Source organism: Coregonus lavaretus (genome assembly GCF_964263955.1).
Source record: "Coregonus lavaretus genome assembly, chromosome: 31".
In the NCBI taxonomy this organism is placed as follows: domain Eukaryota; kingdom Metazoa; phylum Chordata; class Actinopteri; order Salmoniformes; family Salmonidae; genus Coregonus; species Coregonus lavaretus.
Genome location: NC_140018.1, coordinates 33,536,177 through 33,553,231, shown reverse-complemented (window position 1 = coordinate 33,553,231; position 17,055 = coordinate 33,536,177). Strand labels below are relative to the sequence as shown.

Here is a 17,055-nt window from a genome sequence, read left to right as displayed (position 1 = left end):
TCCATGTCCTTGCTCTTTTAGTTTTGACATCGTCTGCCCAGATTTTCATATTTGCCTCCACGATCAACACATCCTTCGAATTGCTCCAGCCTTGGAATTTCTAACGTGTCGGCTTCATCTGCTCATGCTCGAGCAGAACCAGCCAGCCCAACATGGCTGTACATGTTTCTTATGTAACGTTATACATTTTAATTTCATGTATTCATAATTTCATACCCAAAGCCGCAGTCGAAAGGAGATTCTCCGACTTCAAAAGATGTGCAGACGAAGAATGCAGTAGTAAGTACTTGGCGCTAAACTCACGCGAACTTTCAGGATGCTTCCATCGTTCAATTCACTATCCCCCACCTCATCCCTAGCTAGTTTAACAGGCGTTATCGTTGACCGGTTGCCATTTCAAAGGGATGAACTCGGCTAACCTAACTGTCGTTGGTAGTAAATACCAATAAATAATAACCTAAGCTTGCTTGGTTGTAGCCGAAGCGAAGCCTCTGCCTGGAAGTAGAGCAACGTACGCTAACGTTAGCTCAACTATGTGTTTCTGTACTAACCAAAGCCACACAAGGGCTCATAGTCAATGTTCACAAGTTTGGAGTAGCTAACTAGCTACATAATATAACTTGCCAGTTGATCTGGCAGTCTTCTTAGTTAGCTAGCTAGCTACATTAGCCTACCATACACACAATAGAGATGTGTTAGCTTGATTGTAATCAACTAGCTAACTTGCTTACTAAACGGACCATAAAGATATCATACTTCTGTGTTGGCTTAGGAAGCAAATTGCAAGATGGTGTATAGGCATGGTTAGCTATATAGCTAGCTATTGTTGACATAAGACTGTCATGTCATTAACCCCTCTGCTTGCAAGTTCTTTTCTTTTTGCATCTACCTTATCAAGTTAAAAACAATATTCTATTTACCCTTGATGCTTTCCCTTTCCCTTGATACCCTTCATCTGCTCATGCTCGAGCAGAACCAGCCAGCCCAACATGGCTGTACATGTTTCTTATGTAACGTTATACATTTTAATTTTATGTATTCATAATTTCATACCCAAAGCCGCAGTCGAAAGGAGATTCTCCGACTTCAAAAGATGTGCAGACGAAGAATGTAGTAGTAAGTACTTGGCGCTAAACTCACGCGAACTTTCAGGATGCTTCCATCGTTCAATTCACTATCCCCCACCTCATCCCTAGCTAGTTTGACAGGCGTTATCATTGACCGGTTGCCATTTCAAAGGGATGAACTCGGCTAACCTAACTGTCGTTAGTAGTAAATACCAATAAATAATAACCTAAGCTTGCTTGGTTGTAGCCGAAGCGAACCCTCTGCCTGTGTTGGCTACTGCCTGGCTAGTCGCCCAATTCTGGAAGTAGAGCAACGTACGCTAACGTTAGCTCAACTATGTGTTTCTGTACTAACTAACGTTTTTTCTGTACTAACTAACGAGATTTGGTTTGCATAATAAGCTGTATTTATGAAATGCCCAAGAAGTACAACAAAGTAAATAGTAGTCTGTTGACAGAACAAATACACATCCTGACAATGCCAGTGAGATTGCAATGCATGAAAATGTACTCACTGTTTGAACCTCTGAATGTTTCAAAAGATGGGGAAATGTCTGATGCAGAGGAAGAGAAGACATTCCTGCACTCTGTGGAGGACACAGACAAGGATAACCTCACTGTGACAGAGACGGGTGAAGAGACTAACACACCTGAGAAGCCTGCCCATGATGAAGGTCACAAGAGACCAGATATGGACATTGAGGAGGATGGCAGGTACTTTAACAGAAACAAAGACAATCAGCTGAGCTCTAAAACTCCAGAAGAAATCCAGAGGGGCCCTCAAACTATTTTGGAAAACATCTTGGACATGGGACTTAGTGTAGACATGGATCACCCTCCCTCAGGTAGGTGTTCATTAAACTTTCCCTACTTTTGAGATTGTGGTGAGATGTAAACTGTGTATGCATTAACCTAATTTGCTTGTGCTGTATTTCCAGGATCTCTGGAGTCACCTCCTGTCACTGATTTCCATGAAGAGGAGCAGAGTGGTTCATCATTCGTATCAGTGCTAATTTTATCTGGTAGTCTCGTCACCCTGTTTTATGAGTACCTTGGAATATATGGTGTTATGGTAAGTTACTTCATGTATTTCTCTCTTATGAATGGTCTTGCCTTCCTATTGTAATTGACTAACTGCCTGCATTTAGTGCTTAGGACTCAAGGATTCATACTTATTTTATGTAGCCTAATTATTGCTGGGACAATGCATGTATTTGTTTTGTTTTTTCAGGGGGGCTTTTTGCTTAAAATTCAACATATTTTGGGTTCTACAGAGGTGCGTTCAGTTGAACGTTTGCTACGTTGCGGAACGGTTTGTACTAAACGACACTTTCCACAAAACGTTATTGTATGTTCTTGAACAGACAGGTACGTTTGCTCCAGTTTGATGAGTGTGAAGAGGTGTGGCTTGAAGCAATGATGCCGCGTTCAAAGCTACTGAGAACTCGTGCCGCGTTCAAAACAACTGGGAAGTCGTAACTGGGAACTCGGAAAAATCAGACTTCAGTGCGTTCAAAACAACTGGGAAATCGAAAGAAAAAAAAAACGAGCTCCGACTGGGAAAAATCGATTTGAACGGTCATCCAACTCGGAATTCCAAGTTGGGAGCTCGAGCCTCTTTCTAGAGCTTCGACTTTCCGACCTGAAAATCACTGATGGTATGATTCGACCCAGTTGTCTTGAAAGCATCATGAGTGTGGTATTTAAAGGGCAGTGGCCATGCTGACAGCGTTCCCCAACCCAACCCTTCCCCGTTTGTCAACTGGTCGTTGAGTACGGCACCGTTTCCGTTCAATTAAAAGTTCCAGAACGTCAAAACATACTGAATGCAGCCCGGGTTCATTGATCCGTCCCCCTTTTTTTGTTGACGTGTTCTAGTGAAGTGTAGGCTGAAGTTCAGTGTCCACAGCCGGTATTTGGCTTATTAAATGGGGTATAAATGACAACGTCGCTCGTGTTATACGGCTTTGTCAATTTGGCGTAGAAAGTAATCGCGTTCAAAACTCTAAAAGGAGGCTAGTAGACAGGTTGCTGGAGAAGCAGAGCCAGCATTGGCAAGCTAACGTTAGCTAACTAGCAAGTTTATTAGGTAGTGTGAGAGATTTATTATTTTTATAATTGATGGGATGACTAACTTAGAAAGAATGCATTCTAGACTGGGCTAATGTAGGTTGTGTCACCTGGCAAGCTGTGATTGATGTGAAGAGCTGTTTTAGGAGTTAAGATAAGATAATAATTTGTGTCTCCAAATACTAGACAATACTGGTTCTTTGTGATCTGTGAACCTTCCTTGGACGTAGGAATGGTGTCTAGGGGAGCTGGCTCTTCTCACCAGGACAGGTTGTTATGATAAGGACTTATGCCTGGCAACAGGGGTGCGTCAACGGATAGGCTGAGTAAGTCTAAACCACGCTCAAGTCTCTACTCTGATTGGCCAGCAGAGAGGTGGGAAACTCTCTCTCTGTCAGAGTATTTGAGGAAGAACATGTAAACAATGGATTTTGTTCTCTGTCTGCCCTGCGAGGTATTTCAGTGAGCCCGTATACGAACCAACATACTTATCATACATACATTTTGCATATAATAAATTTAGCTTGGATTGAAGATCTCTTGATTCTTATTCCAATACCAGATTTGAATTACGCAATTTCTAACAGTAGCTAGCAAGATAGGGACATATTGTCCTCTCCTGGGTAGTCACGATAACCACGATGAAGGATCCTCTCGAGTAGTCGACTACGTTGATCAGTTGGTGAAACAAGGATTTTCGGATTTCCGCAAGCGAGCTGCATTGTACGTCACTAGCCAAGCTAACTTGCTAGCCTAGTTAACATCAGATAGCCAGCTCAGCTGTCAAACTAACGTACGGTAGCGTCGCGATGGATTCGGAAGAAACAACCCCTTTACCCACGTTGCCTTAGTTTGTTTTGGTACCCAGTGCTTGAAAAATAATCTACATGTGCTTTTGAGGTATCATAATAAATCTGCGGGAGTCAGATAGGCAAATTGAATGGAGAAATCGAGTGGGAAATTGCGCTCACTTGTCAGTAAACTTGTGGAATGTTTTAGTTCTATCCAACAAAGACGTGATAAACCCGAATCAGAATGTATATTGTGATGCAATAATGATATTTTATTCAGCGTTCTGGTTCCATGTCCTTGCTCTTTTAGTTTTGACATCGTCTGCCCAGATTTTCATATTTGCCTCCACGATCAACACATCCTTCGAATTGCTCCAGCCTTGGAATTTCTAACGTGTCGGCTTCATCTGCTCATGCTCGAGCAGAACCAGCCAGCCCAACATGGCTGTACATGTTTCTTATGTAACGTTATACATTTTAATTTCATGTATTCATAATTTCATACCCAAAGCCGCAGTCGAAAGGAGATTCTCCGACTTCAAAAGATGTGCAGACGAAGAATGCAGTAGTAAGTACTTGGCGCTAAACTCACGCGAACTTTCAGGATGCTTCCATCGTTCAATTCACTATCCCCCACCTCATCCCTAGCTAGTTTAACAGGCGTTATCGTTGACCGGTTGCCATTTCAAAGGGATGAACTCGGCTAACCTAACTGTCGTTGGTAGTAAATACCAATAAATAATAACCTAAGCTTGCTTGGTTGTAGCCGAAGCGAAGCCTCTGCCTGGAAGTAGAGCAACGTACGCTAACGTTAGCTCAACTATGTGTTTCTGTACTAACCAAAGCCACACAAGGGCTCATAGTCAATGTTCACAAGTTTGGAGTAGCTAACTAGCTACATAACATAACTTGCCAGTTGATCTGGCAGTCTTCTTAGTTAGCTAGCTAGCTACATTAGCCTACCATACACACAATAGAGATGTGTTAGCTTGATTGTAATCAACTAGCTAACTTGCTTACTAAACGGACCATAAAGATATCATACTTCTGTGTTGGCTTAGGAAGCAAATTGCAAGATGGTGTATAGGCATGGTTAGCTATATAGCTAGCTATTGTTGACATAAGACTGTCATGTCATTAACCCCTCTGCTTGCAAGTTCTTTTCTTTTTGCATCTACCTTATCAAGTTAAAAACAATATTCTATTTACCCTTGATGCTTTCCCTTTCCCTTGATACCCTTCATCTGCTCATGCTCGAGCAGAACCAGCCAGCCCAACATGGCTGTACATGTTTCTTATGTAACGTTATACATTTTAATTTTATGTATTCATAATTTCATACCCAAAGCCGCAGTCGAAAGGAGATTCTCCGACTTCAAAAGATGTGCAGACGAAGAATGTAGTAGTAAGTACTTGGCGCTAAACTCACGCGAACTTTCAGGATGCTTCCATCGTTCAATTCACTATCCCCCACCTCATCCCTAGCTAGTTTGACAGGCGTTATCATTGACCGGTTGCCATTTCAAAGGGATGAACTCGGCTAACCTAACTGTCGTTAGTAGTAAATACCAATAAATAATAACCTAAGCTTGCTTGGTTGTAGCCGAAGCGAACCCTCTGCCTGTGTTGGCTACTGCCTGGCTAGTCGCCCAATTCTGGAAGTAGAGCAACGTACGCTAACGTTAGCTCAACTATGTGTTTCTGTACTAACTAACGTTTTTTCTGTACTAACTAACGAGATTTGGTTTGCATAATAAGCTGTATTTATGAAATGCCCAAGAAGTACAACAAAGTAAATAGTAGTCTGTTGACAGAACAAATACACATCCTGACAATGCCAGTGAGATTGCAATGCATGAAAATGTACTCACTGTTTGAACCTCTGAATGTTTCAAAAGATGGGGAAATGTCTGATGCAGAGGAAGAGAAGACATTCCTGCACTCTGTGGAGGACACAGACAAGGATAACCTCACTGTGACAGAGACGGGTGAAGAGACTAACACACCTGAGAAGCCTGCCCATGATGAAGGTCACAAGAGACCAGATATGGACATTGAGGAGGATGGCAGGTACTTTAACAGAAACAAAGACAATCAGCTGAGCTCTAAAACTCCAGAAGAAATCCAGAGGGGCCCTCAAACTATTTTGGAAAACATCTTGGACATGGGACTTAGTGTAGACATGGATCACCCTCCCTCAGGTAGGTGTTCATTAAACTTTCCCTACTTTTGAGATTGTGGTGAGATGTAAACTGTGTATGCATTAACCTAATTTGCTTGTGCTGTATTTCCAGGATCTCTGGAGTCACCTCCTGTCACTGATTTCCATGAAGAGGAGCAGAGTGGTTCATCATTCGTATCAGTGCTAATTTTATCTGGTAGTCTCGTCACCCTGTTTTATGAGTACCTTGGAATATATGGTGTTATGGTAAGTTACTTCATGTATTTCTCTCTTATGAATGGTCTTGCCTTCCTATTGTAATTGACTAACTGCCTGCATTTAGTGCTTAGGACTCAAGGATTCATACTTATTTTATGTAGCCTAATTATTGCTGGGACAATGCATGTATTTGTTTTGTTTTTTCAGGGGGGCTTTTTGCTTAAAATTCAACATATTTTGGGTTCTACAGAGGTGCGTTCAGTTGAACGTTTGCTACGTTGCGGAACGGTTTGTACTAAACGACACTTTCCACAAAACGTTATTGTATGTTCTTGAACAGACAGGTACGTTTGCTCCAGTTTGATGAGTGTGAAGAGGTGTGGCTTGAAGCAATGATGCCGCGTTCAAAGCTACTGAGAACTCGTGCCGCGTTCAAAACAACTGGGAAGTCGTAACTGGGAACTCGGAAAAATCAGACTTCAGTGCGTTCAAAACAACTGGGAAATCGAAAGAAAAAAAAAACGAGCTCCGACTGGGAAAAATCGATTTGAACGGTCATCCAACTCGGAATTCCAAGTTGGGAGCTCGAGCCTCTTTCTAGAGCTTCGACTTTCCGACCTGAAAATCACTGATGGTATGATTCGACCCAGTTGTCTTGAAAGCATCATGAGTGTGGTATTTAAAGGGCAGTGGCCATGCTGACAGCGTTCCCCAACCCAACCCTTCCCCGTTTGTCAACTGGTCGTTGAGTACGGCACCGTTTCCGTTCAATTAAAAGTTCCAGAACGTCAAAACATACTGAATGCAGCCCGGGTTCATTGATCCGTCCCCCTTTTTTTGTTGACGTGTTCTAGTGAAGTGTAGGCTGAAGTTCAGTGTCCACAGCCGGTATTTGGCTTATTAAATGGGGTATAAATGACACCGTCGCTCGTGTTATACGGCTTTGTCAATTTGGCGTAGAAAGTAATCGCGTTCAAAACTCTAAAAGGAGGCTAGTAGACAGGTTGCTGGAGAAGCAGAGCCAGCATTGGCAAGCTAACGTTAGCTAACTAGCAAGTTTATTAGGTAGTGTGAGAGATTTATTATTTTTATAATTGATGGGATGACTAACTTAGAAAGAATGCATTCTAGACTGGGCTAATGTAGGTTGTGTCACCTGGCAAGCTGTGATTGATGTGAAGAGCTGTTTTAGGAGTTAAGATAAGATAATAATTTGTGTCTCCAAATACTAGACAATACTGGTTCTTTGTGATCTGTGAACCTTCCTTGGACGTAGGAATGGTGTCTAGGGGAGCTGGCTCTTCTCACCAGGACAGGTTGTTATGATAAGGACTTATGCCTGGCAACAGGGGTGCGTCAACGGATAGGCTGAGTAAGTCTAAACCACGCTCAAGTCTCTACTCTGATTGGCCAGCAGAGAGGTGGGAAACTCTCTCTCTGTCAGAGTATTTGAGGAAGAACATGTAAACAATGGATTTTGTTCTCTGTCTGCCCTGCGAGGTATTTCAGTGAGCCCGTATACGAACCAACATACTTATCATACATACATTTTGCATATAATAAATTTAGCTTGGATTGAAGATCTCTTGATTCTTATTCCAATACCAGATTTGAATTACGCAATTTCTAACAGTAGCTAGCAAGATAGGGACATATTGTCCTCTCCTGGGTAGTCACGATAACCACGATGAAGGATCCTCTCGAGTAGTCGACTACGTTGATCAGTTGGTGAAACAAGGATTTTCGGATTTCCGCAAGCGAGCTGCATTGTACGTCACTAGCCAAGCTAACTTGCTAGCCTAGTTAACATCAGATAGCCAGCTCAGCTGTCAAACTAACGTACGGTAGCGTCGCGATGGATTCGGAAGAAACAACCCCTTTACCCACGTTGCCTTAGTTTGTTTTGGTACCCAGTGCTTGAAAAATAATCTACATGTGCTTTTGAGGTATCATAATAAATCTGCGGGAGTCAGATAGGCAAATTGAATGGAGAAATCGAGTGGGAAATTGCGCTCACTTGTCAGTAAACTTGTGGAATGTTTTAGTTCTATCCAACAAAGACGTGATAAACCCGAATCAGAATGTATATTGTGATGCAATAATGATATTTTATTCAGCGTTCTGGTTCCATGTCCTTGCTCTTTTAGTTTTGACATCGTCTGCCCAGATTTTCATATTTGCCTCCACGATCAACACATCCTTCGAATTGCTCCAGCCTTGGAATTTCTAACGTGTCGGCTTCATCTGCTCATGCTCGAGCAGAACCAGCCAGCCCAACATGGCTGTACATGTTTCTTATGTAACGTTATACATTTTAATTTCATGTATTCATAATTTCATACCCAAAGCCGCAGTCGAAAGGAGATTCTCCGACTTCAAAAGATGTGCAGACGAAGAATGTAGTAGTAAGTACTTGGCGCTAAACTCACGCGAACTTTCAGGATGCTTCCATCGTTCAATTCACTATCCCCCACCTCATCCCTAGCTAGTTTGACAGGCGTTATCATTGACCGGTTGCCATTTCAAAGGGATGAACTCGGCTAACCTAACTGTCGTTAGTAGTAAATACCAATAAATAATAACCTAAGCTTGCTTGGTTGTAGCCGAAGCGAACCCTCTGCCTGTGTTGGCTACTGCCTGGCTAGTCGCCCAATTCTGGAAGTAGAGCAACGTACGCTAACGTTAGCTCAACTATGTGTTTCTGTACTAACTAACGTTTTTTCTGTACTAACTAACGAGATTTGGTTTGCATAATAAGCTGTATTTATGAAATGCCCAAGAAGTACAACAAAGTAAATAGTAGTCTGTTGACAGAACAAATACACATCCTGACAATGCCAGTGAGATTGCAATGCATGAAAATGAACTCACTGTTTGAACCTCTGAATGTTTCAAAAGATGGGGAAATGTCTGATGCAGAGGAAGAGAAGACATTCCTGCACTCTGTGGAGGACACAGACAAGGATAACCTCACTGTGACAGAGACGGGTGAAGAGACTAACACACCTGAGAAGCCTGCCCATGATGAAGGTCACAAGAGACCAGATATGGACATTGAGGAGGATGGCAGGTACTTTAACAGAAACAAAGACAATCAGCTGAGCTCTAAAACTCCAGAAGAAATCCAGAGGGGCCCTCAAACTATTTTGGAAAACATCTTGGACATGGGACTTAGTGTAGACATGGATCACCCTCCCTCAGGTAGGTGTTCATTAAACTTTCCCTACTTTTGAGATTGTGGTGAGATGTAAACTGTGTATGCATTAACCTAATTTGCTTGTGCTGTATTTCCAGGATCTCTGGAGTCACCTCCTGTCACTGATTTCCATGAAGAGGAGCAGAGTGGTTCATCATTCGTATCAGTGCTAATTTTATCTGGTAGTCTCGTCACCCTGTTTTATGAGTACCTTGGAATATATGGTGTTATGGTAAGTTACTTCATGTATTTCTCTCTTATGAATGGTCTTGCCTTCCTATTGTAATTGACTAACTGCCTGCATTTAGTGCTTAGGACTCAAGGATTCATACTTATTTTATGTAGCCTAATTATAATAATATAATAATAATATAATTATTGCTGGGACAATGCATGTATTTGTTTTGTTTTTTCAGGGGGGCTTTTTGCTTAAAATTCAACATATTTTGGGTTCTACAGAGGTGCGTTCAGTTGAACGTTTGCTACGTTGCGGAACGGTTTGTACTAAACGACACTTTCCACAAAACGTTATTGTATGTTCTTGAACAGACAGGTACGTTTGCTTCAGTTTGATGAGTGTGAAGAGGTGTGGCTTGAAGCAATGATGCCGCGTTCAAAGCTACTGAGAACTCGTGCCGCGTTCAAAACAACTGGGAAGTCGTAACTGGGAACTCGGAAAAATCAGACTTCAGTGCGTTCAAAACAACTGGGAAATCGAATGAAAAAAAAAAACGAGCTCCGACTGGGAAAAATCGATTTGAACGGTCATCCAACTCGGAATTCCAAGTTGGGAGCTCGAGCCTCTTTCTAGAGCTTCGACTTTCCGACCTGAAAATCACTGATGGTATGATTCGACCCAGTTGTCTTGAAAGCATCATGAGTGTGGTATTTAAAGGGCAGTGGCCATGTTGACAGCGTTCCCCAACCCAACCCTTCCCCGTTTGTCAACTGGTCGTTGAGTACGGCACCGTTTCCGTTCAATTAAAAGTTCCAGAACGTCAAAACATACTGAATGCAGCCCGGGTTCATTGATCCGTCCCCCTTTTTTTGTTGACGTGTTCTAGTGAAGTGTAGGCTGAAGTTCAGTGTCCACAGCCGTTATTTGGCTTATTAAATGGGGTATAAATGACACCGTCGCTCGTGTTATACGGCTTTGTCAATTTGGCGTAGAAAGTAATCGCGTTCAAAACTCTAAAAGGAGGCTAGTAGACAGGTTGCTGGAGAAGCAGAGCCAGCATTGGCAAGTTAACGTTAGCTAACTAGCAAGTTTATTAGGTAGTGTGAGAGATTTATTATTTTTATAATTGATGGGATGACTAACTTAGAAAGAATGCATTCTAGACTGGGCTAATGTAGGTTGTGTCACCTGGCAAGCTGTGATTGATGTGAAGAGCTGTTTTAGGAGTTAAGATAAGATAATAATTTGTGTCTCCAAATACTAGACAATACTGGTTCTTTGTGATCTGTGAACCTTCCTTGGACGTAGGAATGGTGTCATGGGGAGCTGGCTCTTCTCACCAGGACAGGTTGTTATGATAAGGACTTATGCCTGGCAACAGGGGTGCGTCAACGGATAAGCTGAGTAAGTCTAAACCACGCTCAAGTCTCTACTCTGATTGGCCAGCAGAGAGGTGGGAAACTCTCTCTCTGTCAGAGTATTTGAGGAAGAACATGTAAACAATGGATTTAGTTCTCTGTCTGCCCTGCGAGGTATTTCAGTGAGCCCGTATACGAACCAACATACTTATCATACATACATTTTGCATATAATAAATTTAGCTTGGATTGAAGATCTCTTGATTCTTATTCCAATACCAGATTTGAATTACGCAATTTCTAACAGTAGCTAGCAAGATAGGGACATATTGTCCTCTCCTGGGTAGTCACGATAACCACGATGAAGGATCCTCTCGAGTAGTCGACTACGTTGATCAGTTGGTGAAACAAGGATTTTCGGATTTCCGCAAGCGAGCTGCATTGTACGTCACTAGCCAAGCTAACTTGCTAGCCTAGTTAACATCAGATAGCCAGCTCAGCTGTCAAACTAACGTACGGTAGCGTCGCGATGGATTCGGAAGAAACAACCCCTTTACCCACGTTGCCTTAGTTTGTTTTGGTACCCAGTGCTTGAAAAATAATCTACATGTGCTTTTGAGGTATCATAATAAATCTGCGGGAGTCAGATAGGCAAATTGAATGGAGAAATCGAGTGGGAAATTGCGCTCACTTGTCAGTAAACTTGTGGAATGTTTTAGTTCTATCCAACAAAGACGTGATAAACCCGAATCAGAATGTATATTGTGATGCAATAATGATATTTTATTCAGCGTTCTGGTTCCATGTCCTTGCTCTTTTAGTTTTGACATCGTCTGCCCAGATTTTCATATTTGCCTCCACGATCAACACATCCTTCGAATTGCTCCAGCCTTGGAATTTCTAACGTGTCGGCTTCATCTGCTCATGCTCGAGCAGAACCAGCCAGCCCAACATGGCTGTACATGTTTCTTATGTAACGTTATACATTTTAATTTCATGTATTCATAATTTCATACCCAAAGCCGCAGTCGAAAGGAGATTCTCCGACTTCAAAAGATGTGCAGACGAAGAATGCAGTAGTAAGTACTTGGCGCTAAACTCACGCGAACTTTCAGGATGCTTCCATCGTTCAATTCACTATCCCCCACCTCATCCCTAGCTAGTTTAACAGGCGTTATCGTTGACCGGTTGCCATTTCAAAGGGATGAACTCGGCTAACCTAACTGTCGTTGGTAGTAAATACCAATAAATAATAACCTAAGCTTGCTTGGTTGTAGCCGAAGCGAAGCCTCTGCCTGGAAGTAGAGCAACGTACGCTAACGTTAGCTCAACTATGTGTTTCTGTACTAACCAAAGCCACACAAGGGCTCATAGTCAATGTTCACAAGTTTGGAGTAGCTAACTAGCTACATAACATAACTTGCCAGTTGATCTGGCAGTCTTCTTAGTTAGCTAGCTAGCTACATTAGCCTACCATACACACAATAGAGATGTGTTAGCTTGATTGTAATCAACTAGCTAACTTACTTACTAAACGGACCATAAAGATATCATACTTCTGTGTTGGCTTAGGAAGCAAATTGCAAGATGGTGTATAGGCATGGTTAGCTATATAGCTAGCTATTGTTGACATAAGACTGTCATGTCATTAACCCCTCTGCTTGCAAGTTCTTTTCTTTTTGCATCTACCTTATCAAGTTAAAAACAATATTCTATTTACCCTTGATGCTTTCCCTTTCCCTTGATACCCTTCATCTGCTCATGCTCGAGCAGAACCAGCCAGCCCAACATGGCTGTACATGTTTCTTATGTAACGTTATACATTTTAATTTTATGTATTCATAATTTCATACCCAAAGCCGCAGTCGAAAGGAGATTCTCCGACTTCAAAAGATGTGCAGACGAAGAATGTAGTAGTAAGTACTTGGGGCTAAACTCACGCGAACTTTCAGGATGCTTCCATCGTTCAATTCACTATCCCCCACCTCATCCCTAGCTAGTTTGACAGGCGTTATCATTGACCGGTTGCCATTTCAAAGGGATGAACTCGGCTAACCTAACTGTCGTTAGTAGTAAATACCAATAAATAATAACCTAAGCTTGCTTGGTTGTAGCCGAAGCGAACCCTCTGCCTGTGTTGGCTACTGCCTGGCTAGTCGCCCAATTCTGGAAGTAGAGCAACGTACGCTAACGTTAGCTCAACTATGTGTTTCTGTACTAACTAACGTTTTTTCTGTACTAACTAACGAGATTTGGTTTGCATAATAAGCTGTATTTATGAAATGCCCAAGAAGTACAACAAAGTAAATAGTAGTCTGTTGACAGAACAAATACACATCCTGACAATGCCAGTGAGATTGCAATGCATGAAAATGTACTCACTGTTTGAACCTCTGAATGTTTCAAAAGATGGGGAAATGTCTGATGCAGAGGAAGAGAAGACATTCCTGCACTCTGTGGAGGACACAGACAAGGATAACCTCACTGTGACAGAGACGGGTGAAGAGACTAACACACCTGAGAAGCCTGCCCATGATGAAGGTCACAAGAGACCAGATATGGACATTGAGGAGGATGGCAGGTACTTTAACAGAAACAAAGACAATCAGCTGAGCTCTAAAACTCCAGAAGAAATCCAGAGGGGCCCTCAAACTATTTTGGAAAACATCTTGGACATGGGACTTAGTGTAGACATGGATCACCCTCCCTCAGGTAGGTGTTCATTAAACTTTCCCTACTTTTGAGATTGTGGTGAGATGTAAACTGTGTATGCATTAACCTAATTTGCTTGTGCTGTATTTCCAGGATCTCTGGAGTCACCTCCTGTCACTGATTTCCATGAAGAGGAGCAGAGTGGTTCATCATTCGTATCAGTGCTAATTTTATCTGGTAGTCTCGTCACCCTGTTTTATGAGTACCTTGGAATATATGGTGTTATGGTAAGTTACTTCATGTATTTCTCTCTTATGAATGGTCTTGCCTTCCTATTGTAATTGACTAACTGCCTGCATTTAGTGCTTAGGACTCAAGGATTCATACTTATTTTATGTAGCCTAATTATTGCTGGGACAATGCATGTATTTGTTTTGTTTTTTCAGGGGGGCTTTTTGCTTAAAATTCAACATATTTTGGGTTCTACAGAGGTGCGTTCAGTTGAACGTTTGCTACGTTGCGGAACGGTTTGTACTAAACGACACTTTCCACAAAACGTTATTGTATGTTCTTGAACAGACAGGTACGTTTGCTCCAGTTTGATGAGTGTGAAGAGGTGTGGCTTGAAGCAATGATGCCGCGTTCAAAGCTACTGAGAACTCGTGCCGCGTTCAAAACAACTGGGAAGTCGTAACTGGGAACTCGGAAAAATCAGACTTCAGTGCGTTCAAAACAACTGGGAAATCGAAAGAAAAAAAAAAACGAGCTCCGACTGGGAAAAATCGATTTGAACGGTCATCCAACTCGGAATTCCAAGTTGGGAGCTCGAGCCTCTTTCTAGAGCTTCGACTTTCCGACCTGAAAATCACTGATGGTATGATTCGACCCAGTTGTCTTGAAAGCATCATGAGTGTGGTATTTAAAGGGCAGTGGCCATGTTGACAGCGTTCCCCAACCCTTCCCCGTTTGTCAACTGGTCGTTGAGTACGGCACCGTTTCCGTTCAATTAAAAGTTCCAGAACGTCAAAACATACTGAATGCAGCCCGGGTTCATTGATCCGTCCCCCTTTTTTTGTTGACATGTTCTAGTGAAGTGTAGGCTGAAGTTCAGTGTCCACAGCCGGTATTTGGCTTATTAAATGGGGTATAAATGACACCGTCGCTCGTGTTATACGGCTTTGTCAATTTGGCGTAGAAAGTAATCGCGTTCAAAACTCTAAAAGGAGGCTAGTAGACAGGTTGCTGGAGAAGCAGAGCCAGCATTGGCAAGTTAACGTTAGCTAACTAGCAAGTTTATTAGGTAGTGTGAGAGATTTATTATTTTTATAATTGATGGGATGACTAACTTAGAAAGAATGCATTCTAGACTGGGCTAATGTAGGTTGTGTCACCTGGCAAGCTGTGATTGATGTGAAGAGCTGTTTTAGGAGTTAAGATAAGATAATAATTTGTGTCTCCAAATACTAGACAATACTGGTTCTTTGTGATCTGTGAACCTTCCTTGGACGTAGGAATGGTGTCATGGGGAGCTGGCTCTTCTCACCAGGACAGGTTGTTATGATAAGGACTTATGCCTGGCAACAGGGGTGCGTCAACGGATAGGCTGAGTAAGTCTAAACCACGCTCAAGTCTCTACTCTGATTGGCCAGCAGAGAGGTGGGAAACTCTCTCTCTGTCAGAGTATTTGAGGAAGAACATGTAAACAATGGATTTAGTTCTGTCTGCCCTGCGAGGTATTTCAGTGAGCCCGTATACGAACCAACATACTTATCATACATACATTTTGCATATAATAAATTTAGCTTGGATTGAAGATCTCTTGATTCTTATTCCAATACCAGATTTGAATTACGCAATTTCTAACAGTAGCTAGCAAGATAGGGACATATTGTCCTCTCCTGGGTAGTCACGATAACCACGATGAAGGATCCTCTCGAGTAGTCGACTACGTTGATCAGTTGGTGAAACAAGGATTTTCGGATTTCCGCAAGCGAGCTGCATTGTACGTCACTAGCCAAGCTAACTTGCTAGCCTAATTAACATCAGATAGCCAGCTCAGCTGTCAAACTAACGTACGGTAGCGTCGCGATGGATTCGGAAGAAACAACCCCTTTACCCACGTTGCCTTAGTTTGTTTTGGTACCCAGTGCTTGAAAAATAATCTACATGTGCTTTTGAGGTATCATAATAAATCTGCGGGAGTCAGATAGGCAAATTGAATGGAGAAATCGAGTGGGAAATTGCGCTCACTTGTCAGTAAACTTGTGGAATGTTTTAGTTCTATCCAACAAAGACGTGATAAACCCGAATCAGAATGTATATTGTGATGCAATAATCATATTTTATTCAGCGTTCTGGTTCCATGTCCTTGCTCTTTTAGTTTTGACATCGTCTGCCCAGATTTTCATATTTGCCTCCACGATCAACACATCCTTCGAATTGCTCCAGCCTTGGATTTTCTAACGTGTCGGCTTCATCTGCTCATGCTCGAGCAGAACCAGCCAGCCCAACATGGCTGTACATGTTTCTTATGTAACGTTATACATTTTAATTTTATGTATTCATAATTTCATACCCAAAGCCGCAGTCGAAAGGAGATTCTCCGACTTCAAAAGATGTGCAGACGAAGAATGTAGTAGTAAGTACTTGGCGCTAAACTCACGCGAACTTTCAGGATGCTTCCATCGTTCAATTCACTATCCCCCACCTCATCCCTAGCTAGTTTGACAGGCGTTATCATTGACCGGTTGCCATTTCAAAGGGATGAACTCGGCTAACCTAACTGTCGTTAGTAGTAAATACCAATAAATAATAACCTAAGCTTGCTTGGTTGTAGCCGAAGCGAACCCTCTGCCTGTGTTGGCTACTGCCTGGCTAGTCGCCCAATTCTGGAAGTAGAGCAACGTACGCTAACGTTAGCTCAACTATGTGTTTCTGTACTAACTAACGTTTTTTCTGTACTAACTAACGAGATTTGGTTTGCATAATAAGCTGTATTTATGAAATGCCCAAGAAGTACAACAAAGTAAATAGTAGTCTGTTGACAGAACAAATACACATCCTGACAATGCCAGTGAGATTGCAATGCATGAAAATGAACTCACTGTTTGAACCTCTGAATGTTTCAAAAGATGGGGAAATGTCTGATGCAGAGGAAGAGAAGACATTCCTGCACTCTGTGGAGGACACAGACAAGGATAACCTCACTGTGACAGAGACGGGTGAAGAGACTAACACACCTGAGAAGCCTGCCCATGATGAAGGTCACAAGAGACCAGATATGGACATTGAGGAGGATGGCAGGTACTTTAACAGAAACAAAGACAATCAGCTGAGCTCTAAAACTCCAGAAGAAATCCAGAG

General features: G+C 42.2%; 2 protein-coding genes across 3 annotated transcripts; both read left to right on the top strand.

Moving 5' to 3' along the window:
• Positions 1-1,456: 1,456 nt before the first annotated feature.
• LOC311106340 (uncharacterized protein) lies at positions 1,457-9,809 on the top strand. Its single transcript, XM_084148669.1, has 6 exons — positions 1,457-1,912; positions 2,006-2,139; positions 5,827-6,129; positions 6,223-6,356; positions 9,207-9,509; positions 9,603-9,809. The coding sequence occupies exons 1-3, from the start codon at positions 1,483-1,485 to the stop codon at positions 5,905-5,907; spliced, it is 645 nt and encodes a 214-aa protein (XP_084004795.1). The 5' UTR covers positions 1,457-1,482; the 3' UTR covers positions 5,908-6,129; positions 6,223-6,356; positions 9,207-9,509; positions 9,603-9,809.
• A 3,135-nt stretch (positions 9,810-12,944) lies between these two features.
• Positions 12,945-17,039, top strand: LOC311106344 (uncharacterized protein). 2 transcript variants are annotated; one of them, XM_084148673.1, is made up of 4 exons: positions 12,945-12,956; positions 13,450-13,752; positions 13,846-13,979; positions 16,824-17,039. In XM_084148673.1, exons 2-4 carry the CDS (start codon positions 13,458-13,460, stop codon positions 16,902-16,904), a joined length of 510 nt encoding a protein of 169 aa, XP_084004799.1. In that variant the 5' UTR covers positions 12,945-12,956; positions 13,450-13,457; the 3' UTR covers positions 16,905-17,039. The 2 variants fall into 2 exon arrangements, with proteins under 2 accessions (XP_084004799.1, XP_084004798.1); XM_084148672.1 differs by lacking the exon at positions 12,945-12,956 and having other exon boundaries at positions 13,297-13,752.
• Positions 17,040-17,055: the final 16 nt, after the last annotated feature.